At 35.9% G+C, this 27,452-nt stretch overlaps 1 protein-coding gene across 10 annotated transcripts in view; it reads right to left on the reverse strand.

Annotated features, from left to right (window-relative positions):
* The window catches only part of VRK2 (VRK serine/threonine kinase 2), a 99,071-nt gene that overhangs the window by 9,611 nt on the left and 62,008 nt on the right, over positions 1–27,452 (reverse strand). For all 10 annotated transcript variants that reach the window (XM_069583251.1, XM_069583257.1, XM_069583250.1 and 7 more), the window contains exons 8-12: positions 22,076–22,208; positions 13,526–13,646; positions 10,899–10,957; positions 6,765–6,931; positions 3,172–3,270 (exon numbers count right to left, since the gene is read on the reverse strand). In XM_069583251.1, the coding sequence (XP_069439352.1) occupies positions 3,172–3,270; positions 6,765–6,931; positions 10,899–10,957; positions 13,526–13,646; positions 22,076–22,208 (579 nt within the window). The remainder of the gene's footprint in view (positions 1–3,171; positions 3,271–6,764; positions 6,932–10,898; positions 10,958–13,525; positions 13,647–22,075; positions 22,209–27,452) is intronic.

Here is a 27,452-nt window from a genome sequence, read left to right on the forward strand (position 1 = left end):
TTGGAGAAGACGCTTGAGAGTCCCTTGGACTGCAAGGAGACCCAACCAGTCCATTCTGAAGGAGATCAACCCTGGGATTTCTTTGGAAGGAATGATGCTAAAGCTGAAACTCCAGTACTTTGGCCACCTCATGCGAAGAGCTGACTCATTGGAAAAGCCTCTGATGCTGGGAGGGTTTGGGGGCAGGAGAAGAAGCAGACAACCGAGGATGAGATGGCTGGATGGCATCATGGACTCGATGGATGTGAGTCTGAGTGAACTCCGGGAGATGGTGATGGACAGGGAGGCCTGGCGTGCTGCGATTCATGGGGTCGCAAAGAGTCGGACACGACTGAGTGACTGAACTGAACTGAAATGACTAGATGGACCTGTGATGGCAAAGTAATGTCTCTGCTTTTCAATATGCTATCTAGGATAGTCATAACTTTTCTTCCAAGGAGTAAGCGTCTTTTAATTTCATGGCTACAGTCACCATCTGCAGTGATTTTGGAGCCCCCCAAAATAAAGTCTCACACTGTTTCCACATCTTTTTGCCATTAAGTGATGGGACCAGATGCCATGATCTTCGTTTTCTGAATGTTGAGCTTTAAGCCAACTTTTTCACTCTACTCTTTCACTTTCATTAAGAGGCTTTTTAGTTCTTCTTCACTTTCTGCCATAAGGGTGTCATCTGCATATCTGAGGTTATTGATATTTCTCCGGGCAATCTTGATTCCAGCTTGTGCTTCTTCCAGCCCAGCATTTCTCATGATGTACTCTGCGTATAAGTTAAATAAGCAGGATGACAATACACAGCCTTGACGTACTCCTTTTCCTATTTGGAACCAGTCTGTTGTTCCATGCCCAGTTCTAACTGTTGCTTCCTGACCTGCATACAGGTTTCTCAAGAGACAGGTCAGGTGGTCTGGTATTCCCATCTCTTTCAGAACTTTCCATAGTTTATTGTGATCCACACAGTCAAAGGCTCTGGAGTAGTAAAGAAAGCAGAAATAGATGTTTTTCTGGAACTCTCTTGCTTTTTCCATGATCCAGCAGATGTTGGCAATTTGATCTCTGGTTCCTCTGCCTTTTCTAAAACCAGCTTAAACATCTGGAAGTTTACGGTTCACATATTGCTGAAGCCAGGCTTGGAGAATTTTGAGTATTACTTTACTAGCATGTGAGATGAGTGGAACTGTGCGGTAGTTTGAGCATTCTTTGGCATTGCCTTTGTTTGGGACTGGGATGAAAACGGACCTTTTCCAGGCCTGTGGCCACTGCTGAGTTTTCCAAATTTGCTGGCATATTGAGTGCAGCACTTTCACAGCATCATCTTTCAGGATTTGAAATAGCTCCACTGGAATTCCATCACCTCCCCTAGCTTTGTTCATAGTGATGCTTTCTAAGGCCCACTTGACTTCACATTCCAGGATGTCTCGCTGTAGGTGAGTGATCACACCATCATGATTATCTTGGTCGTGAAGATCTTTTTTGTACAGTTCTTCTGTGTCTTCTTGCCACCTCTTCTTCATATCTTCTGCTTCTGTTAGGTCCATACTATTTCTGTCCTTTATCCAGCCCATCTTTGCATGAAATGTTCCCTTGGAATCTCTAATTTTCTTGAAGAGATCTCTAGTCTTTCCCATTCTGTTGTTTCCTCTATTTCTTTGCATTCATTGCTGAGGAAGGCTTTCTTATCTCTTATCTATTCTTTGGAACTCTGCATTCAGATGCTTATATCTTTCCTTCTCTCCTTTGCTTTTTGCTTCTCTCTTTTCACAGCTATTTGTAAGGCCTCCTCAGACAACCATTTTGCTTTTTTTGCATTTCTTTTTCTTTGGGATGGTCTTAATCCCTGTCTCCTGTACAGTGTCATGAACCTCCATCCATAGTTCATCAGGCACTCTGTCTATCAGCTCTAGTCCCTGAAATCTATTTCTCACTTCCACTGTATAATCATAAGGGATTTGATTTAGGTCATACCTGAATGGTCTAGCGGTTTTCCCTACTTTTTTCAATTTAAGTCTAAATTTGGCAATAAGGAGTTTATGATCTGAACCACAGTCAGCTCCCAGTCTTGTTTTTGCTGACTGTGTAGAGCTTCTCCATCTTTGGCTGCAAAGAATATAATCAATCTGATTTCGGTAATGACCATTTGGTGATGCCCATATGTAGAATCTTCTCTTGTGTTGTTGGAAGAGGGTGTTTGCTATGAGCAGTGCATTCTCTTGGCAAAAGTCTGTAAGCCTTTTCCCTGCTTCATTCTGTACTCCAAGGTGAAATTTACCTGTTACTCCAGGTGTTTCTTGACTTCCTACTTTTGCATTCCAGTCCCCTATAATGAAAAGGACATCTTTTTGGGGTGTTAGTTCTAAAAGGTCTTATAGGTCTTCATAGAACTGTTCAACTTCAGCTTCTTCAGCATTACTGGCTGGGGCATAGGCTTGGATTACCGTGATATTGAATGGTTTGCCTTGGAAAGAAACAGAGATCATTCTGTCATTTTTGAGATTGCATCCAAGTCCTGCATTTCAGACTCTTTTGTTGACCACGATGGCTACTCCATTTCTTCTAAGGGATTCCTGCCCACAGTAGTAGATATAATGGTCATCTAAGTTAAATTCACCCATTCCAGTCCATTTTAGTTCTCTGATTCCTAAAATGTCGATGTTCACTCTTGACATCTGTTTGACCACTTCCAATTTGCCTTGATTCATGGACCTAACATTCCAGGTTCCTATGCAATATTGCTCTTTATAGCATTAGACCTTGCTTTTATCACCAGTCACATCTACAAATGGATATTGTTTTTGCTTTGGCTCCATCCCTTCATTCTTTCTGGAGTTATTTCTCCACTGATCTCCGGCAGCATATTGGGCATTTACCGACCTGGGGAGTGCTTCTTTCAGTATCCTGTCATTTTACCTTTTCATACTGTTCATGTGGTTCTCAAGGCAAGAATACTGAAGTGGTTTGCCATTCCCTTCTCCAGTGAACCACATTCTGTCAGACCTCTCCACCATGACCCGTCTGTCTTGGGTGGCCCCACAGGGCATGGCTTAGTTTCACTGAGTTAGACAAGGCTGTGGTCTGTGTGATCAGATTGGCTAGTTTTCTGTGATTATGGTTTTAGTGTGTCTGCCCTCTGATGCCTTCTCACAACACTTACTGTCTTACTTGCGTTTCTCTTACCTTGGATGTGGGGTATCTCTTCAAGGCTGCTCCAGCAAAGTGCAGCTGCTGCTCCTTACCTTGGACGAGGGGTATCTCCTCAGGGCCGCCCCTCCTGACCTAAGTAAACAAAAGTTTACTTCTAGTTATTTCCATTAATAGTATTTGAGGATTTCAAGAAGGCACCTCAGTTTACAGGGCACAGTTTATGATGCCTAGTATTGGAAAAATCATTCCCTCCTTTTTTTTTTCCCCAAAAGATGCTATAAGTTTCTAAGATTCTTATGGTGATATGCTATTTTCCAATACCTAGCCAAAACATTTTTGTTATAACTACTAAATTTAAAGGTACATCTGGGAGCTCCCTGATCGTCCAATGGTTAAGAGTTCCCCCTTCCAATGCAGGGAATGTGGGTCTGAGCCTTGGTTAGGAAACTAACATCCCACATGTCTTCAGGGGAACTAAGCCCACATGCTGCAACTACTGAGCCTGTGTACCTCAACTAGAAAGCCTGCGTGCTGCAGAGTCCACACACTCTGGAGCCCACACAACACAACTTGAGAGAAACCCCGCAGCCCTACTGAAGAGCCCACAAAGATTCCTTGTGGCACAAATAAGATCTGACACCGCCAAAAATAAATATTTAGAAAATAAAAAAAAAGGCACAAAGCAAGCTGAGGGAAATAACACTTAAAAATTAAATATTCATAACTTTCATTTGAAGACTGAATTAGAAACATTTTGTTTATCTAATTATATATGTTTCCTGATCTACTGACTTCTTTTTTTAAAGAATCTTTGTCCAAAAAGCACAAGTCTGGAGTTCATTATTTATTCTGTTAAACAATTAGGTCCATGTATAGAAAACAAGAAATGTTATTAGTTGCTAATAAGGGAATTCTGTCTAAAAAGAGAGAAATTTTGGGCCATGTGATTGATATTCATTCTGGACTTAAAAATGATTTTTGTTATGGAAGCAATGAACTGTGGAAACTATCCTGTACTTGATCATTCAGGAGAATTGAGTTCAAGACATTTTATATTATCATACTGTGTTTTTGATCATCTTCAAGTCTAGGTTTTGCAGCATTTCAAAATCTGTAAACTTAATTTAAAAATAAAAAGATACTTCAGGTGTGGTCACATATGGTGAATCTATATATATAATTATTAAATATATTCAGTTCAGTTCAGTTCAATTGCTCAGTCATGTCCGATTCTTTGTGACCCCATAAACCACAGCACGCCAGTCCTCCCTGTCCATCATCGACTCCTGGAGTCCACCCAAACACATATCGATTGAGTCAGTGATGCCATCCAACTATCTCATCCTCTGTCATCTCCTTCTCCTCCTGCCCTCAATCCCTCCCAGCATCAGGGTCTTTTCAAATGAGTCAGCTCTTTGCATCAGGTGCCCAAAGTATTGGACTTTCAGCTTCAACATCAGTGCCTCCAATGAACACCCAGGACTGATCTGCTTTAGGATGGACTGGCTGGATCTCCTTGCAGTCCAAGGGACCCTCAAAAGTCTTCTACAACACCACAGTTCAAAAGCATCAATTCTTCAGCACTCAGCTTTCTTTACAGTCCAACTCTCACATCCATACATGACCACTGGATAAACCATAGCCTTGACTAGATGGACCTTTGTGGACAAAGTAATGTCTCTGCTTTTTAATATATCTTTCCTTCCAAGGAGTAAGCGTCTTTTAATTTCATAGCTGCAATCACCATCTGCAGTGATTTTGGAGCTCAGAAAAATAAAGTCAGCCACTGTTTCCACTGTTCTCAAAATACTAGAGAAATAAAGTCAATGTTCAATAAATATTGATCTGCTATGAAGTATATCCTGATTCATCTCAGTGTCTATATACTGGGGCTGATCCAACAGAAATTAACTAAAGTCTTAAGAATCCATATTATTCTTAATGTTTTCTTTTTACTCATAATCAAAATGCTCTAATAAAAAGGGAAATACAATATTTTTGATTGAGGCTCATTGGAAAAAAATGTTTTATGTTCTATCTCTGCATATAAAAAATGGTTTCACAGCAAACCATTGAATTTGATGAAACTGAAAATTCTGGTGGATAATAATTAGAATTTTATATCAGAGGATATAGCTATCAGTTTTTTAAATGGCTTCTTTTATATTTCAATTAAGTTTATGAAACTGAAAAACTACAAAAAAGGAAAAAATCTACTTAAATTAGTGTAGATTAAGTGGTGACCATTATTGCAAGGGAAATACTATGTCAAGGAAATGGCTCTTTGTTTTGTTGCAAAAGTGATAAAAACCCCAAAGTCAATAAAACTGTTAAAATAAGTCTCAGTAATTACCAAGATCAAAATCCAGTGGCTTTTTATTAAACATGAACTTTTGTTCTGCCTTCTGCAATACGTAAATAGTGCTGACAATTGGTTTGTGAGGCACTTGCTACAATAAAATGTAATTGTATCATGAGAGAAAGGTGACAATCAGGAGATCATGAAAAAATTACATATTCTCCCTGGTAGTTAATTAGCCATGCAAAACCTCCTCAAACAGATATTCTCTTCTATTAGGAATGATTACTATGCAGGCCTACAGATGTCAATACCACAGTCATTCAAATACTTCTTTCCCTACTAATTGAAGGTTGTAAAGCTCTGGTGCCAAGGTTTTGCTTCCAAAGAGCTAATTTATGACTAGAAGGATATTTTATGTCTTCAGTTGCAGCAGCTACAAAATTCAGCAAATCAGAACCATCTGTGCACTGATACTTGACTCACCATTCATCGAGCAGCCTATCAGTCACATTAGCTTGCATCTTGCATTCTTGGCTTGTGAACACTTATGATGATCCAAAGTTCAGAAGAAATATTAAAAATGAATAGCATCCTGACCCTATCCCAATGTACATACATCAGGAAACAAAGCCCTCCCCATATTTTTTTGCATATGAGCAGTGTCACGGCAGGGCTGAACATCTAGCTGCCTGTCCAGTGATGTTGATAGCAGTCTCAGGTTTCCCTCATCCTCTTAAAATATGTTTCAAGTTTTAATTCTTTCGTGTTCTTTCCAGTTCTAATTCTTTTTTTAATTTTTAGTGCTGCTGTGAGGGAGTCAGTTGGAAGATAAAGTGGAAGGCAAAACTTTAAAAAATAACTTATTTTAAAAATTGTTTTTACAGATTGAAATATCAGCACATACAAATGACCTGGTAAAATCTAAGAATAGTATTATTACCACCAAATTATGGCCGAACAAGTAAGCAAAAGCAGAGGGATGACTAAAGAAAATCTGAAGGAAAACAGAAAAAAAAAAAAAGATTTTTCATGAATAAAGTTGGATTAGCCTTTAATATCTTACTCTAGTCCTATCTCTATGATATTAGTGACTGATTTATTTGTTTAATAATACACAACGGGGCACACAGGTTCTATTTTTCTCCAAAAGACAAGTCAAAGAGACCTTCAAGAAAATTTCTTGGAGCTCAGTTAGGGGATAAAGGAATTAGAAATTATAAGTAAGAAACAGGACTGTCAGACTCATTCTGACACCTAAAACAACTTCATTTGGTCGATGAGCTTCACAGAAGGTCATCACTGGATTGCAGGAAATGGTACTTACCTTTTGATTGTTTGGAGCATGCATACTTAAGCTCTCTCCTTTAGTGCAAAACTCCAGTGGTCCTAAAGGTATTCCACTTGGGTTCAGAATTTTCTTGAGCATTTGATAGTCTGGCTTTTCATCATATGCTAAATTATGAGCACATACCAAATACTGGGCTATTTCACCTGTGAAGTATTAAGTTTTTTTAATATGTCATTCATAATAGGCAAAAGTCAAGACTACTATATTCTCAAAATCTCAGCTGTTTTTCTCTTACACAAGAATGTGCATGTGTACACATACATCCTCTATGAAGAAACTAAGAATGAACAACTCAACGTAAAGTACTTTTTAAATGATATCCAAACTTGACTGACATACAGTGACCTACAAATTTGACAAGATGGAGAAACAGGTGGGCTTTTATTTACATATCTGTGTTGATACAGTTTGTAATTCACTCATCAAAGGAAGCCATTTAAAAATTATAGTTAGTGATTTGAATTTATGGGGTGCAACTACTAAGAATTACATGAATAATGGACTAGCCATGCGTCATACTTTTTCCCTAAAGTTTTCAAAATTCAGTTAAAAATAAGTTTTTTTGAAGTTTTAAAAATTCAGTTAGGAATACTTACTATACACCTCCTTAAAGGAAAAAAAAAAAATCACTGAAAATTTTAATTAAGGCTTTGACTTTGAGATTACAACAGTACATACATTTAGAAATGACCTTGAATTCTATGGTTTTAGCCATGATTGACTTTAGAATTTGACGATATCAGGTCTCCCATACCAATCTAGACCAGTGCAATCACAGCATCATCTTTCTGATTTAGAGCACAAGGAGGAGAAGTTGCCATCTTTTATTTCTTCTCTTCCCCAGAATGGTGTAGTAATCTCCCCACAAGAAAAAAAGCTGCAAACTACAAACTTTTAAATACATTAAGCACGAACAGAATCCGTAACCAAAACGACAAATACAGCCACTGTAAAACAAATGTAGCTTGCATTTTTGCTTCAGGTGGAGGTTCAATCTGAGATACAAGTAAGTGATAATATCATACACTATCTAAAAACTGGCATGTTTTCATTTGTTCAAAAATGTTTATACTCCATAAACTAGTTTTTACAAGGCTTCCTCTTCAAAAACTTATTACTAACCCAGACACAAGGAGCTCTTACTTTCTCACTAAGTTGTTTATATCCTATGGTGGGAAAGCTTTGTGAGTTGGAAGAAGTAACTGCCTAAAATTTTGCTCCCCTCCAGGTCTACCTCCTTTCAAGTAGGGAACTGCAGAGACACTGGGTATCACTCCCTACAGGGAAAAATTCGAAAAGGAATAGTCATCATCTCTCCCCCCAAGGAATGTCAGAGAGTGACCATTTTACACTGTATTGTCCACAGCTATTTTCTAGGAGCATAAGGCTACTATGGCTAAACTGAAAACTCTTGGCTACAGAGTTTGGTTCTTTTGGCCTTTTGGAAACTGATGCAATTCTGCAACCTCCTTTTTTCCTCTTGAATGTGTAAGATGTCAAAATTCTGTTACCTACCATTTCCTTAACCAGGATCTATAACTAGCAAGTGCTACAGCTTCATCAAAGTTTTATCTCATGTTTCCAGAAGCCCTTTAGGGGGCATCCGATTCTTGAAGAGATGAATAAAACAAAAAAAGATTAAATTATATTCACTACCGTTTTAATATAAATATTAATGTAAATATTCTGCTGTTCTTTGTTTAAAATTGGTAAGCCTGGTTTGGTATGCTGTGCTTAGTCGCTCAGTCATGTGTGACTCTTTGAGTCCCCATGGACTATAGCCTGCCAGGCTCCTCTGTCCATGGGGATTCTTCAGGAAAGAATACTGGAGTGGGTTCCCAAGCCCTCCTCCAGGGAATCAGGAATTCCTGACACAGGAACTGAACCAGGGTTTCCTGAATTGCAGGTGGATTCTTTACCAGCTGAGCTACCAGGGAAGCCCTACAATTCTATTAACCAGAATATCCCAAATAGAGAAGAGAGCTGAATATGTGAATATGCATAGTTTTCACAAATCACTGTTAGAAGACAACGGAAGACTCCTGGTGCTCTACCAGTTGACTGCAGCTGTGCTGGAAAGCCTTTGTGGGTCTGGGCTTTAAAAAAATGAGGTACCATGAGGTAGGAGAGGAAGAAAAAGAGAAGAGCCACCTCTGTTATGAATTTATTATGATAAACCTGATGCTCAGACGTTTGTGATATAGTACTGGTTTTAAATGTTAGCGTTTCAAGATCTAGATTTATTATATTAGGTACACCTTTTAATTTACTAGCATATTTCCAGAGCTATAAAACAAATGCTTTGAGTAGTATGAAATTATGATATTCTTGAGTCATCTGCTTTTTAAGCTAGTGAAATATTAAGTATCATTACTATCATTTCAAGAGACAGAAACTTTTGAAACTATTATTATTTCACTGAGTGGGACACGCATGCTGCAAACTTCTCAGCTATTTTATATCATAAAATGTCTTAGTAGCAAATCTTTTGTAAATCAGATTAATTCTCATGCTAGTAATACCCACTCTCCTAAGCACAAACAACTTGAGACTTTCAGTTAATCATAACGTTTCAACATTTTATGCTTTAAAAATAGAAATCTGCATTTTATAAAATAACACTATAGACTCAAACAAATGGTTTGTACTGAAAAAGAGGAGCCTGGCACTCCTCCTCCCATTTCTCATCATTCAAATCTCATCTCTAGCAACAGCAGTGTCCCAGAACACACACTGGTCCATAAGCATTTATTGTGTATGATTCAGGTCACCTGGGCTTTCTTTTCTAATCCTAAACTCAACAGTTTATTTTTTAGGCAGGAGGGACAATAAAAGACAGATACACAATTTAAAAAAATTTTTTTTTAACATTTCATCTCTCATTTTGCTGTCTTATTGAGTAAAATGAAAGCTGCACGATTTGGTAAAAATGCAAATAAGAATATTAGCCAAAAATGAATACTGGCATATTGACTGAGTTACTCAGTGAAGTTACATAAACAAAAAGCTTTCATCTTGCAGCCCATCCCCACCAATGAGAATACTATTGTCCCATATGCCTTGCTCCAACAGAAGGAAAGGGACTACAGAGAGTGAAGAAGCAGCAAGACTCATATGGGGCAGACTTACAGGACTTGGGAAATGCAAATGGGAAAGCACGACTGGTTTATTTGTTTCCTATGGAAATTAAAATTCTGGTTTCTGGTCAAAGAAGGGCTGTAAGTATAAGTTTAAAATGATTTAACTCTACTTTCAAATTCTCATGTGGAAACTGATACTATTTGACCTTCTCTAGACAGTCAGTGTACATATTTGCTTTCATAAGTCAGCTAAAAGCTAACTGAAATTGCCCGATACAAATAGAGATCAAGATTCACTCTGCTTATCGTCTCAGAAAGAAAGCAAACCGGACGGCAGAAGCAGGCTCTGTTCTGTGAGGCAATCTAACTCGGCTGTTAAATTGGGGCTGAACAATGTGCCATGCAGCACTTGGATAATTCTGAATCGCCTTGCTATTTTTACTGACAGCACTACCAATTAAAGAATTCCAAAACAGTCTATACTAACATGAAAGAGAAACCCGTTTAATGAAATATACTCTGAATCCCCAGGTCATATGCCTTGCCAAACCAAAAAAAATTCTTTTTCAGGTTGCTGGGTCAGACTATAATCCAGGTCTAAACAGCATTCAAATGTTTAATAGTTTGCTTTTTTAAATGATTAATTGAAAGCAGTCTTTCCTTAGATCAACTTTATCTTCAGAGAAACAAAACCAAAAAGTCCACTCTAGAAATACCAGATATAGTAGACCATTGAACTTGTGCACAGTTTCCCAAACATACATCTGAAAGAAAGCAGTGCCATCAGCAAAGCTGAGAACACTCCCTGAGCAAGTTCTTGCAGCATTCTTGTGTCCTAATGAAAAGAGGATCTAAAAGTTCTCTTCTCTAGCAACCTATTTGGAACCCGGCGGGGGCGGGGGTGGGGTGGGGGGGTGGTTTCTTCCCACCGCTGTGGGAAGGGGATTGGGTGCAGAAAAAGTGACAAGAGTGACACATGCAGTGACCTGGAAATCCTACAGGGGGAGATAGAAGTTATCATTTGACTCACGGCAGCTGCTTCCGGAAGGAGCCCATTGAAGTACCGACTCGGGGAGCTCATCCAACAGACTGAAACAAAGGAGAGTAAGGCACAGTGAATTTGTTTGCAATCCTCTGACATGCTGTTTTGATCAGAAAACAAAACTTGTTGATGGGTCACTAATAGGGTGACTTTCCATACTTTTTTTCCTACCCACCTGTACAGGATAAGAGGGTAAGTGGACAGGGGACATCCCTAAATCTCACTGATCAATTTTATATCAATCACCTAGAAACTAAACATAGAAATACAGTATAAATGCTTTAATACAAGGTCTGTTTATGCAAATGTAGAAGTAGGGATACATGGTTTTTTTGTAAAAACCTCAAGAAAAAGATACATGAAAAAATTTTACCTGGATTTTCAAGATATTTTTCTTCCTGTATTTACAACTGGGAAGGGGTAAATTATTTCCTTTTACGTATATTGTTCTTCACTGGGCAGTTGTTTTATGCTATGCTATCCCTGGTGGCTCAGACGGTAAAGAATCCATCTGCAATGTGCGAGACCTGGGTTCAGTCTCTGGATTGGGAAGATCCCCTGGAGGAGGGCATGGCAACCCACTCCAGTATTCTTGCCTGGAGAATCCCCATGGACAGAGGAGCCTGGCGGCCTACAATCTTTGCGGGGTCACAAAGAATTGAACACAGAAGTGAGCAACGAAGCACAAGATTAAACAGATTAACAAGAAATAACTCCCCCAAAACCCATTATTCTAAGACTTTTCAGTGTTTTAGACTGAACAAGTACAAACCTCTTAAGTTGCTTCAGCCACAAATACATAAACACTCAATTAAAATTACTGATATGAATGATTCACAAACTCAGGCATAGGCACAACTGCAACAGTAAATGTACTGATCTAATATTACCTGATGTCAGGAACATAAAGGATGGAAGGGAGATACAGTAATACGGTTGAATATGCAAGCCTGCCCTTATTGGGAAATTCAGTGTTATGCCTTCTCAGCAAGTTGAATAAATTATGATTATGTACTATATAAGAAGTTTGAACAATTTATATCATAATTGAATATATATCTTATTAATATATATATATATGCCTCAATTATAAACTTCATAATACTAGCTTTACTGGTCAATAGGTTTATGCTATTAATCAGGCCAAAATAATATTAACAGAGGCAAGGGACCTAAAAATATAAATGGGGATTATGTTTATTAGTATTATGTTTTATTATTTCTATGATACTCTATTACCTTCAAATATATACATGCAGACATATTCATTAAAGAGATCTGCAATGAACACATCTATACATGCATATTGATAAAAGACCAAAACAAATATCTGTAAGTCTGTGAATATCTGTAAGTCTTGTGAAAAGAAAAACATATATATTATCATTAGAATTAATATGCTAGTTTTTAAAATAAAGCATTTTATTTAAATTAGATAAACTGAGGTGAGAAATTGGAAACCAAGACTGCTTACATGTGCCCATTACTGTGCTTTGACCCTGACTCATATTGAAGAGCATTAGTTACCTGAGGGTTAGATGGACACATCAGTCACTGCAGTAAATAACTGATGAGATCGTTCTAATGCTGACATACAAACGTGTTAGTTGGGGTAAGGGACTGGAATGATCAAGACTGAAGTGGAGAGATATATCTTACAATATATGTCAGTATTTACAAATGTAATCTGTACTACTCTCTGTCCGCGGGTTAGCTTCCCTCTCTGTTAAGAACTGATGTCACACTGAATTTGAAAGACTGATTTCTACAGATTAGTTACCCCTTCTGTAAACTTCTGTTGTGACTTGTCTTATTTAAAATACAGCAGCTTTTTCCAATCGTGATATTATTATCTGTACATAACTACTATTGAGAATATCTTGGTACATAATGAAAAATTGACTATGCTGTGTTATAAGCAATTGACTTTTTCTTAGGCCTGATCAAAAGGCCTAAGAAAAAAGTGAGAAAAACAGTAAAAAAGTAACCCACTCTGCTCTTAGTCTAACCTAATTCTCAAGCTAATAAGAGTTTAGGTGATAAAAATTGAATGTGGAATATTATAAATGTTTATGTGGCTACAAAATGATCTCTTGGATAAACAATTCATATACAAATTTTGTTTGTTTCTTCCTTAAGAAACAGAACGCTCTTCCTCCCAAAACACAGGATTAAAAAGAAGTATGTTCTTCTCACTTGAAAAAATAAGTCTTGTTTGTCCCACTTCACACAGTTGCTTTGCACAGTTAATATCAATCACACCAAGCTACCAAGCTCACACTAACTCCATGTACTTGTACAATGATAATTTGAAAATACTCTTCCTTGAAAATACCACCACCTAGAATCTAAGCTTTGGAAAACACCCTGTGAAGTAACAAATATTTCACTTTATATTTTGCATTACAACTCAATACATGTGATTTCATAGGTGTTAGCTTAACGGAGTGTATGTTTGTAAGCTGTTTGGTTTTTCTAACAGATTTTTCAAATTTAAGAAATTTGCTTTGGCTATCATGTTAGTTGAGTGGCAGTCTTTTCTGGGATATTAACTTGCTTTAGTGTATCCTTTCAGCCCTGGTGTTGTAAATGATGGAATACTTGAAAATATGTACTTTGTTTTCGCAGCTTGGACAGCTACAGGGTCCTGCAGGCTCCTTTCCCAGGGCAGTCTCCCACATAACCACCGCAGCAGGCAGTAGCCGAGGATCTCAAGGTCACTTCGTCTGGACAGGGCTATAGGAATAAGCATTAAGACAGAAAGATGAGGGATAAGCAAGTTTTGAGAAATAGAGAAATCACTGAATGAACTACCACTGATGAAATATGAAAAAGCCAAATGGGCGATGTGTTTTGTTTGTTCAGCTGGAGAAAAGCTTAAACGCCCAGGCATTTGGCCCCAGTCCACAGACAGGCAGTGACTTGTTGCTGTTGAAAGTAAGGGTCAGTTTCCTCACCTCCTCCAACTTCATCCTTCCTTAGTCTGGCCTGTCACATGAACTTGATCTCCATGGCCTCTGACATGATCCAGACAACCCATAACCTGGCACCAACACTTTCTCAAAGAGCCAAGCAGTAAAACAAAGAAATAAATGTCTGCAGCTAAATTGCTAACATATGTTCCAGGAAGTCCATGGGGTCTGCATTGGTCATGCAGAGACCCTTCGAGTGCAGACTAAACATTGATGGCCTTTCCTGTTCCACTCATACTAGTAGCCTTTGAAAGTGGAAGAATATGACAAAACTGCCATCTAGTGTGCAGTATTAAAAGTCTTTCTTAAGACTTTTCAATTAAATGACAGTACAGGAAAAAAATGCCTTCTGTTTTGTGGGTACACGGATCTAGAATTTTACAAATATGATTTTAGATATAAGCAGTGCTATGGTGAAACTCTGGTCAAACATCCTGAAAAAAAAAAAAAGGTAAAGCAATAGAGTGCATGAAGGGTGAAGGCGGAGGTGGCGGGAAGTAGATTTTAAAGCAAAATACAGGCTTCCAGAATTTAATATAAGATGGCTTTTCATTAAAAAATACAGTAAAAGAATACATTGAGGTCACTGTAAATATCATTTATGTAAAATTACTAAATGACAGACTAATTTCATGATAATTTTATGTGTTTTTTTAAGTAGCTGATTTCAAAAGGACAATGAAATCTAGTAAAACATCAAAATGTAAAAAATATTACTGAAATAATGATCAAAACATTAACAAAGTCCCACAAAATAAACTCATTTTTATAACCATTCCAAATTATTATAAAACAATAGGTTGGCTTAGATTTCTACCATGACTTGAATGTTCACCTGTGTAGGGATATAATATCTCCTAAGTGTAATTCATGGCTGCTAAACCTGCTGTAAACAGGTATCCTATTTTATTATCTTTCATTAAATATACTCTGAAAAGTCACTCAGTAAACTCAGTTTTTAATTTTAAAAGTCGTCTACTAAGAACAATGTTGCTAGCACACCATAACTACTTTTGGTCACCATACATAAGTTATTATAAAAGCAGAAGACAAGATTAGCTCTCACACATACTCTATCTTAACTGCTATTAGAGTGCTGGATTATTAAAGGCCCTTCAATTGAGTAGAATGTGACAGTCCCATGGGTATCATTTCCTTTCTGCACAGCTTCAACAATGTCCTAATGCAAGACTTGGCTCCCCTATTAAAATAAAAACACAATCTCTACCATGCTGTTTTGCAGTGATTTCTTCAGTAATAAATCTCCCATTAATAATGGAATGGTTCCATTTGTACAGATGTGTTCACAAGTCCCTTTTCCATTATGGCAATTTCTGATTACTACCACTTAAAAAAATTCACATCCTCTAATTTTCAAAAAATTATATTCTGGCACCTGTTTGGACAATATAGGCTACACACAAGAGACCCTCTGAGGAAAAACAACCAGAATTAAAATCGAATGAACATTTCCAGCCATTTCCCCCAACCCTCCAACTGAGGGATTAATTGATATGAAGCTGTAAGTAATGACAAGTCATTTAGATTTCTAAAGCCAATCTTTCATAAACTGGTCTTCATCTGAAATAGCCCTTTGAGAATTAACTTTACTTCACTAGTATAGTTCAGTCTTACCTAATTAAACTATGGCATCACATTTTTCAAACTTTTATTTACTTTTACTACATATATACATTAATAACTATGGTTAGGTAAATGTTTTACCACTGTTTCCACTAAGTTCTACAGATATACACGTAATGTTAAAGAAAAAATTCTACAGTAACTCTTTCCCACCATTGAACAGTGAGATGAAAGGATTAAAAATGCTTCCAAGCACACACCTCTCCCTGAAACTTCCTCTCAGGGAAACAAACTGCAAAGTGTGATGTGTTTATTTGAGAATCTAAACTCTAAGACTGTACCAACGACTATGTTCTCTTTCCATCTACTACCTACAGAAGAGCAATTTTAACACTGGTTAAATTAATTAAAATATTTTGGATGCCAATATTAGCATCTATAAGTGGGTATGTAATTAACACAGTAAATTGGCCATATATCTAAATTTAATGTAGATGTAATTTAAACAAAAGATAGATAATATAATATCTGTTAAATCTAGGAATCAAACATTTGGATATTTACTGTATTATTCTGTTATTTCCTGTATATCTGACAACAAAATGCTGAAAATTAAAAAACAAGAGTTGATCACAGCTGAAGAAGACAATGTCTAACTATGAAAATATTTTTTAATTTGAAAGCTGAAACATATATTATGGATTATTTTATTTCTGTATAATTTGTATTTCTGTATAATTTATTATAATACATAAAGTTTATCAGGTATACTTATAGTTAATATAATCATTAACTGCATATTTTCATGTATATTTCCTATATGTAAAGTCATACTTTTACTTATGGTATTACTGCTTAGAAATATAGGAAAATTTAGTTGTTAATATTTTTCTTCTACATTCTCATGTCACTTTCTAAATATAATTTAGCATCCAATTTTTTCTTTGCTTTTTAATATGGTGGTGTTCTCAGTTGCTCAATATTTCTAAAAGATTATTGCCAAGAGAAATCCCCCCCAAAAAATGCACAGGTGGAGTGGGACTTGAATTCTATTTCCCTAGAAAGCAGATACCAGAAACAGCTGACACTAGAATACATAATTAAAATAAAAACAATCCATGTGATTTATGAAGCTGCTACTGTGCCAGACACTCTAACTGCTTTTATCTTATTTAATCATCCTAACAATAACATGAGGTAAGTATCATTAACCCTGTTGACAAATAAGAAAATAGAGCCTCAGAGAGGTTAAACAACTTGCTCGGTATCACAGAGCTCTGCACTGAAATCCAAAGCGTTTAGAATCTAAAGCCAACACTCAAATCTGCCAATTACTTTGCCTCCCTTGTTAGTTTTAGCACCATTCAGACAACCTTATATATACTGCTTCTACAGTTAGGGAAGTATTTGAAGCAGGCATTTTAACTTAAAACACCAAAAGATATACTGACCAAAGACAGGTGTACTAGCAAGGAAGAAATAAGCAGCAGATCCTGAGGTCTAAGCTGCAGCACTATCAAAATTTTTTATGCAACCAACCTTTCATGAAACTATTTGTTTAAAACTACCTCATTCTGATGAAAAAGACTGGCTAATTAAAACATTAATTTATAAAGTGTTAAACGGTTCTTCCAAGCTGGAACAGAAAAAACAAAGAAATCACACTGGAGAACTGGTCCTTACTATGAAGATAAACTGCAGTAAAATTATCTGGGTGAGATTCACCAAATAGAATCAAAGAATTGGGAGAAAAAGAAAAATATCAGTGTTAATCCCCAAATGAATCTGATTATTTGCCTAACATGTTTTCTGTATAGACAACAGTTTTTTTCTTATATAGAGTAACACTATAAAGTAGGAGGAAAAACAAGTTTTTGTAGGAAATAATAAAATGAACCTGAAAACTTCTGCCTTAAGCAAACAGGGTTTAATTGCTCAAAATACTAGTTTATATATTCAGAAATGACAATAGGAAAGCAGAAAACATCTGAGTAAGATGCTCACCTGAGAAGTGAATCGTGACTATCTGCAGAACAAATTTAAAGGTTACTCTTGTTTTGCTAACTAGTAACCTATGTTATTTTTTATTAATTTTTTAACCTATGTTATTTAGTAGTTTTCCCAGTTCAGATATATAAAGAGCTAGGGAACTTTAAGGTGGCTCCAATTTACTGCAATTAGGATATTAGGAAAGTAGAATGCAATGCATCACATTTCAAATAAATAAAATCAGGTATCTCATTTCTTCAGTACCTTTTAAATCTTAAGCCTTAGTTTTTGATGAGACACTACTGTGTGATCTCAGGAGAAGTTATTCAACAGAGTAAAGGTATCTTACATTTGGCCAATGTGTATTCTTAACCCAACCAAACAGTTTAAGATCTATGCCAAGACTTTGAAAGTCTTGTCTAAATGTCAAAATTGGGTTATGCCACATAGAGGGAATACTGCCTTCATTAAAATTTATTTATACATCAACCAAGGAGTATCTGTAGCAGTGAAATTTGCTTAAAAATAAAATCAACAGTATGTTTTTCTGACCACTAGTAGATTCAATAGTAACTTGAAGGTTTACCTTAATATCTTATAATTGAAAGATGGGTTCCCTTTTTTGAATTATTGTTTAGGAAGTTAAATATTGTGTAAACCATGTCATTTCCCCAAGTTTGGTAGCATGAAAACACATTCGCAGTTTATCTCACATATATTTTGTAAGTTGGAGTGCCATATTAGAGTGAAATGCAGCCATGCAGGAAATAACACAAGACTTGGATTTCATAAACTGTAGCAACTGGCAAAAAAATTTAAAAGCATGCAATATAGTCTTTTCCTTGATACTGAATATATCATATAAACAAATGGACATTTAAAATGCAATTTAGATATCACATTGTATGGTCATCAATGATGTTGAATTAAAACAGGTATTATACACTCAATGCACAGGTCTGAAGTATTTAAAAAAGCTCAATATGTTAAATGCACTATATCTCTAGAGAAATTAGGTATTGACTGCATGCCTCAGTGAGCAGAAAAATCTACAAAAATCCATACCACACATTGATCCCAATATTGCTTTTTAACATTACTAAGAATGTAACAAATTTTAAAATAGTGTATTTGACACAGATATAATTCTCTTTAATTATCAGGCAACAAGCCCCAAAATATGTCAATGTTTATACATGTTGGTTTTTATGAATAAAAGATTAATAATAGATGAGATAAGCCCAACATGTATTACTCTAATTTTACACTAAATGAAGCACTTCAGCCACTCACAAAACACTTCTAGGTCATGTAAGAGAATTGAGTTTAGAAGAATAATTGCAATTTGAAAAAATACAGATATATACATGTACAGTAGCTCAAGAATAGTTATCTATCCATTCACCCAGCTGTTCATTCACCTTTATATATCTCTATTCATATTCTACTTATAGTAATACAAGTACCCTCCTTTTACACAGTTGAACTAAAAATGCTTATGTAAAACTGACGACTGGCACCTTATACAAATTCTTTCATTATGAAAACCCAACTATTAATAATCCACAGAAACATGAGAGTTAGCTTCAGTTTCTGAATAACCACTACAAAGGTAACAGACCCCACAGCCTGACCAGTTAGCAATATATCTGTTTAGTGTCTAATCCATAAGTCAGTCTTACACTGAAGGCTGGATATTTCCCAGGGCCTGATCAAGCCAAGATAAACCTAAAACATAACAAATGCTCTGACAACTAAAGATTCTATTTCCTACTGATAACTTGTTTTGCTCTTTATGTTTTCCCTTGCATTATCTGTCTCAGTATTTATTTGATCTCATAGCTGCACTGGTATAGAAAAGATTTTTCTGAGATTAAACTACATAATGTATACTGAAGTAAACACATTAATATTTATGAATCTGACCTTCTGCATTTACCTACAGGATTTATGGCCTTGTTTATACTAGTTTCTAGATAGGACTAAATAATTACTTCATTTCTAATAAAATCCTAAAGTGAAATGTTTTATTTTGGACAATTAAATCTAAAACATTAGGAATGAATAGTTTTCAAATATTTGAGGATACCAAACCTTTCAGTTTTCATACTAAAGTGCATGTTAAAATTTCAGCAAATGTGTGTACATGCACATCTATGCAGCTTTATGTGGAAGTATATATGTGTGTATACATATATGTGAAGGTATATGCATATATATGTATATCTATATGTAAATACGGATATGGTGAGAACTTTACTATATACTCTATTTTTAATGCATTAAGGGAATCTAATTTTTATAGAAATCTTTTTAAACCTGTGGTAAAAATGAATATTCACTCCAGCTTATAACTTTTCAGCAAATACCAAAAATACGTAGTAGAGGTTCCAACCTGAGTAGCCTTCCCAAAGAAGTAATATCTTTCTATTACTATTCTCAGTTCATTCTTCTCTCCAAAGACCTAGCATGGTGAAATCTACCCAGCTCATCAACATGTATTATTATCTAGGGAGCAAAAAGTTTAAATACACTACAGAATAAAATATTGTTCAAAACTTTCATGAAGGTAGCATAATGAAAATATTTACCTACACTATGGAATAACTGAGGAGGACTTACAGAATTTCCAGAGTCCAAACAGTGATCAACATCCATCAACTCTACTTTCCCATTCCACAATCACAGTTGTCAAAATCTAACCATATCAGTATTAGAGCTATTGGTTGAACTTAGTGGCCCAATCGTAAGTTAACATCATCAATACTGTAACTGGACCAAAGCTTAAGAGTCTGTACGACGAATTTACAGTTATACTACTATCAAAAAGTACTTTCAGGTTTCTAAATATTCTTTCATACTAACATATCTTGCAATAGTGAAGAACAAAATTCACTGAGAACTTTAAATTAAAAAAAACAAAACAAAACATTATCAGTGAACATCTGACTTTTACATTCCTTGTGCTTAACTGCTCAGTCTTGTCTGAATCTGCGACCCCATGGACTATAGCCCACCAGGCTCCTCTGTCCATGGGGTTTTCCAGACAAGAACACTGGAGAGGGTTGCCACTCCCTTCTCTAGGGGATCTTCCCAACCCAGGGACTGAACCCAGGTCTCCTGCAGTGCAGGTGGATTTTTTTACCATCTGAGTCACCAGGAAAGCCCTTAATTAAAGCCAATGTCCCATTTATATCTTTTTTAAAAGGCCATTGATTCATTAACAATGTTAATGGTGAAAAATAATACAATATTATTAAATTTCTGAGTGAAATCATTACTTTTTTAACCAAACTATCTTTGAAAAAACTGCAGTGATTTCTCTTACTCTGATCAGGAGTTATATGAGCCAATTTCCAACCCCCCAAATTTACCCTATGATTCTTCCTGAAAGGAAGAAGGTACACAACTGACACGCTTGCTTCACTTTTCAGGGGCCCACCTTAAACTGGAGTGGGTTTTAACTGCCCTCGAAAATGATCGAGACCCTCTACATTACATGGTCAATGGTCCTTTTAATAGAAAAGGCAATAATATACAGTTGTTTGCACCAACAAAAACTTGTCAGAAAGTATCAGTTTAGGGTAACAGTTCAACAGCCATTAACAAGTACAAATGTCTAACTGTCTTTTAGTAAAAATGAGGTCCATTTGAAGCTGTTTAAAAATTATTTATGTGGTTTAGTATATTTGAAAATACTTTTGTAAACAAAGTTTATGAATAATATAATTTTGAAAGCCAAAGTTTTTCAATAGTCACCATTTTTTTTTTACTAGCATAACATTAGAATTGACTTTTTGTCTTGCTGACAGAGCAACTAAGAAAGTACAGTTGCATTGACCATATTGATTGTGAACAAAGCAACCATCAGTGGGGACTCCACACTATATATTTTCAATATTGAACTCCTACTTCCTTTTCTATGGCTTTCTGGGTCGGCTATTGGATTTGGACTGCAGTGTAATAAACAGCTAAGGTTTAATTAATGGTAAATGAATACAAGACATAGGTTATGACTTTAACTAATTAGGGAATTGTTGAATTAAGTCTGCCTTGGAATGCAAGGCAGTACAATCAATATCCAATAAAAGGACTATGTATGTAATTTACCTGCAAATGTGTTTCCAATACCATCAAAGTGAGTTTAAATAAGTAAGATATATGAAAGGTGACTAGGAGAGATTTCCACAAGTTAACACTTCATAGTTTCAGAAAAGACTTCCTTATTGTTGAGATGGTATCTTCTAAAGCTCCGATAAGAGCACAATGAAAAATAGGAATCATTCTTCACACACGTACCTGCACCAAATCTGAAAGTTTCTAAAGCATAAAAATTCAGTTGTTGACTTTCAAGTTTAACGTAAACAAACTAGTACTCTAGGCTGCTCCAAATGAGCATCAAATTTTGCTTACTTGACATCTTTTATTCTTTTTTCACTTGTCAAAAGTGTGCATCTCTTCTCTCAGTTAGAAGAATATTTGTTGACATACAGGAATTCACTACTTTTGATAAAAATCTCCTCAATGTTCTCATTCTTCAAACTGACCAGGCAAAAAGGTCATTTCATGGAGCCTTAAGACTTTGTTCTAATTATTCTGAAATAAAAAAAAGAAACCTACCTACTCCCTTGTGGGCATCCAAGCTGGTAAACTCTATTGTCCCGTTATGGCCTTTTTTAGGATTTTCCTGATACTGTTTGTGGGTCCCATTGGGACAATATCTGTAGGAAAGTCCATAATCTGCAAGATAAACCTGGAAGACGTGAACAGAAAAATGAATAATGTTTCTGTCCTTTGAAAATTTAACCTTTATAATTAAGTCTTAAGAAACTGATAGGTTAAGAGAACCTCAGATCTGTATTTTATTAAACCAAATGGTGCCTTCGGATAAAATATATACAACTGGGGACCATAACAATGAACCTTCTAACTTAAATCCTTACTTCAACATAGGCATATCTTGTTTCTGAGTTGACTTAGATTTTTATTCTTTTTATTCGGCTCTTAAATTCCCTTTTCCTCCAGGTGGGCATGTAGATGTCATAAACCACAATATGTCTTTTTATCTATATTCATACAGCTTATGAGGATCAGCCTTTTTTCTTAGTAACCCCTCCCTGTAACATAAAACTATTTCAACAGGGAGGGGAGATGAGAACAATCTAAAAATAGTAAGCTAATATTACAGGAATCTCCATTAACAGGAAGCATAAAAACAGTGAACAGACTATAAGAGATAATGACTATCAAAATTTAAAAAACAAAAAACAAAAAAACCAGCATCATGTTGTCCATATTTAAGAATGGAACATCAATGCTGTACTTCTGGTCTTTCAGACCAATCCATATCATCACTGTTATCTTTGTAAGTCAGTCAGAATCTAAGCAGGGTATCCAAACAGAATACAGATTGTTGAAAAGTCAGATGGCAACTCAAGTGAATTTTCCTAAGGTTACCTTTGGAGAGAGAAAGAAGGGAGAGGAGAAGTAGTTTTACAGATAGAGCATACACTGAATAGGGAAGTGTTATGATTAGATGTTTATTCTAACATATATCAGATGGTAAAGAGTCAGTCTGCAGTGCAGAAGACCTGGGTTCAATCCCTGGGTTGGGAAGATCCCCTGGAGAAGGGAATGGCACCAACTCCAGTTTTCTTGCCTGGAATATCCTACAGACAGAGCTGCCAGGCAAGCTACAGTCCATAGTGGTGCTAAGAGTCATACACAACTGAAGAGACAGCACGCACGCACAGTCAGAATATTATACTTTTCACCTACATGTTACCATGATCCTCTCCCCTCTAAACCACTGGAAAAGAAAGCAGCTTCAACTTTTAAAATGGGTTGTTTCACATGTATTTCTTTAAAATTTAGGGAATAAGGCAACACTTCACAATGTTCAGCTTTAAGACAAGAGTATTAACATTAGAATACAACTGGAATTTTAAAAGATACCTATTAACTAAATTTTAATTGAAGTTGTTCATTTCAGGACAGCCCAAGTAAAGATATTCTGAACTTCAAAATATAAACAACACAGTTTCCTTCATTTGCTGAAGAACATAGCTTGCTAGATTGTATGAAAACATGATATTTCAGTTTTGTCTCTCACTCACAGATGCCATTTCTCAACATGGCTTCAGGAGTAACTGCCCAAAGTAACTGCACTTCAGAATCAGATGTAAAACTGGTTGCTTTCACTATTTATGATGCATTTTTATCTTTATTTGAGAACTAAGTAGACTTCACTTTGCAAAGTAGACATCCTGAGAATGTAGATATTGATAGCAAATGGAAAGGATCTCATTCAGTTCAACACAGATATCAAAAGTTTTACAGATAAGAAAAAGCTAAGAGAATTCAGCACCACCAAACCAGCTTTACAATAAATGCTAAAGGATCTTCTCTAGATGGGAAACACAGAGAAGAAAAAGACCCTCAAAAACAAACCCAAAACAATTAAGAAAATGGCTATTGAAACACACATATTGATAATTATCTTAAATGTAAATAAACTAAATGCTCCAACCAAAACACATAGACTGGCTGAATGGATACAAAAACAAGTCCTGTATATATACAAGAGATCCACTTCAGATCTAGGGGACACATACAACCTGAAAGTGAGGGGACAGAAATAGCTATACCATGCAAATGGTAATCAGAGGAAAGCTGGAGTAGCAATACTTGTACCAGATGAAAAAGACTTTACAAAGTAAAGACTGCTACTAGAGATAAGGAAGGACACCACATAATGATCAAGGGATCAATCCAAGAATATACAACAATTATAAATATTTATGCACCAAACACAGGAGCACCTTAATACGTAAGGCAAATGCTAACAGCTAGGAAAGGGGAAATTGACAATAACACATTAATAGTGGGGGACTTTAACACCCCACTTACATTAGCGGACAGAAAATACATGGACAGATCACCCAGAAAGAAAAAACAAAAAAGAAAACACAAGCGTTAAATGACACAATAGACTAAATAGATTTAACTGATATTTATAGGACATTCCACCCGAAAGCAGCAGAATACACTTTTTTTCTCCAGTGCATACAGAACATTCTGCAGCATAGATCACATACTGGGTCACAAATCAAGCCTTAGAAAGTTTAAGAAAATTGAAATTTCATCAAGTATCATTTCCATAATGCTACGAGATTAGAAATCAATTACAGGGAAAAAAAACAAAACCTATAAAAAAAATCACAAACACATGGCAAAGAAACACGCACCATTAAATAACTAACAGATCACTGAAGAAATTAAGAGGAAATAAAAAGAATATATAGAAAAAAAATCACAACAGAAACACAATGGCTCAAACCTACCGGGTGCAGCAAAAGCAGTTATAAAAGGGAATTTTATAGCAATTCAATCTCACTTCAAGAAACATCTCAGATAAACAATCTAGCCTTACACCTAAAGCAACCAGAAAAAGATGAACAGATAAAACCCAAAGTCAGTAGAAGAAATCATAATGATCAGAGCAGAAATAAACAGAAATGTAGAAAACAAGAGCAAATATCAATAAAACTCAAAATTGGTCCTTAGAGAAGATAAGCAAAATTGATAAACTTTTAGCCAAACTATCAAGAAAAAAAGGGAGAGGACTCAAATCAATGAAATTAGACATGAAAAAGAAAGTACAACTGACACTGCAGAAATACAAAGGATCATAAGAGACTACTACAAGCAACTATATGCCAATAAAATGGACAACCTGGAAGAAAGAGACAAGTTAATGGAAAGGTACAACTTTTCAAGACTAAACCAGGAAGAATTAGAAAATGTGAGGATATCAATTACAAGTAATAAAATTGAAACTATAATTAAAAATCTTCTAAGAAACAACAGTCCAGGACCAGATGGCTTCACAGGTAAATTCTATCAGACATTTTAAGAGCTAACATCAATCCTTCTCAAACTCTTCCAAAAAATTACAGAGGGAGGAACACTCTCAAATTCATTCTGTGAGGCCACCATTAGCCAGACACCAAAACCAGACAAAGATACCACGAAAAAAGAAAATTACAGACCAGTATCACTGATGAACATAAGATACAAAAATCCTCAACAAAATATTAGCAGACAGAATCCAAGAGCACATTAAAAGGATCATACACCATGATCAAGTGAAATCTATCCCAGGAATGCAAGGATTCTTCAATATACACAAAGCACTCAATGTCAACACCATATTAACAAATTAGAGAATAAAAGAATGATCTTCTCAACAGATGCAGGAAAAACTTTTGACAAAATTCAACACACATTTACGATAAAAACTCTCCAGAAAGTGGGCACAGAGGGAATCTACCTAAACATAATAAAGGCCATATATGACAAACCCACAGTAAACATCATTCTCAATGGTGAAACTGAAAGCATTTCCACTAGGATCAGGAATAAGACAAGGATGTCCACTCTCGCCACTCATATTCAACATCGTTTTAGGAGTCCTAGTCATGGCAATCAGAGAAGAAACAGAAATAAAAGGAATATAAACTGGAAAATTGGAAATAAAACTGTTACTCTTTGCAGATGACATGATACTGTATACAGACAATCCTAAATATGCCACTAGAAAACTACTAGAACTAATCTATGAATTTAGTAAAGTTGCAGGATACAAAATTAATGCACAGAAATGTCTTGCATTCCTTACAATAATAATGGAAGATCAGAAAGAGAAATTAAGGAAACAATTCCATTCACCACTGCAATGAAAAGAATAAAATATTTAGGAATAAATGTACCTAAGGAAGCAAAAGAACTATACTCAAGAAAACTATAAAACACTGATGAAAGAAATCAAAGATGACACAAACAGATGGACAAACATACCATGTTCTTGGATTGGAAGAATCAACACTGTCAAAATGAATGTACTACTCTAAGCAATCTATAGATTCAATGCAATCTCTATTAAATTGCTAAAGGCATTCTTCACAGAATTAGAAGAAAAATTTTTACAGTTTTTATGGAAACACAAAAGACACCAAATAGCCAAAGCAATCTTGAAAAAGAAACACAGAGGCAAAGGAATCAGGCTCCCCAATTCTGAACTATAGTAAAAAGCTACAGTAACCAAGACACTATGGTACTGGCACAAAAACAGAAATGTAGACTAATGGCACAGGATAAAAAGTCCAGAGATAAACCCAGGCACCTAATCTATGACAAAGGAGGCAAAATGTACAATAGAGAAAAGACAGCTTCTTCAGTAAGTGGTTCTGTGAAAACTGGACAGTTACATGTGAAAAAAAAAAAAAAATGAAAGTAGAACATCACCAAACACCATACACAAAAATAAACTGAAAATGCATTAAAGACCTAAGTGTAAGACCAGACATTATATAACTCTTGGAGGAAAACCGAGGAAAAAACACTGACATAAACTACAGCAAGATCTTTTTTCACCTACCACCTCCTAATAAAAAACAAAAATAAACAAATGGGACCTAACAAAACTTAGAATATTTTGCACAGCAAAGGAAACCATAAACAAGAGGAAAACACAACCCTTAGAATGGGAGAAAATATTTGCAAATGAAGCAATGGACAAAGGATTAATCTCAAAAATATACAAACAACTCATGGAGCTCAATACAAAAAAGCTTCCCAGGTGGCACGAATGGTAAAGAAGCCACCTGCCAATGCAGGAGACTTTCAAGAGACGTGGGCTTGAACCCTGGGTTGGGAAGATCCCTTGGAGGAGGGCATGGAAACCCACTCCAGTATTCTTGCCTGGAGAATCCCATGGACAGAGGAGCCTGGCGGACTACAGTCCATGGGGTTGCAAAGAGCTGGGGACAACTAAAGCAACTCAGCATACAGCACGCACATAGAGATCAACACAAAAAACAAACAACCCAAGCAAAAAATGGGCCTAAGATCTAAACAGGCATCTCTTCAAAGAAGACATACAGATGGCAGAGGCACATGAAAAGATGCTCAACATCACTAATTTTTAGAAAAGTAC

The sequence above is a fragment of the Ovis canadensis genome, chromosome 3 (genome assembly GCF_042477335.2).
Source record: "Ovis canadensis isolate MfBH-ARS-UI-01 breed Bighorn chromosome 3, ARS-UI_OviCan_v2, whole genome shotgun sequence".
Classification (NCBI taxonomy): Eukaryota; Metazoa; Chordata; class Mammalia; order Artiodactyla; family Bovidae; genus Ovis; species Ovis canadensis.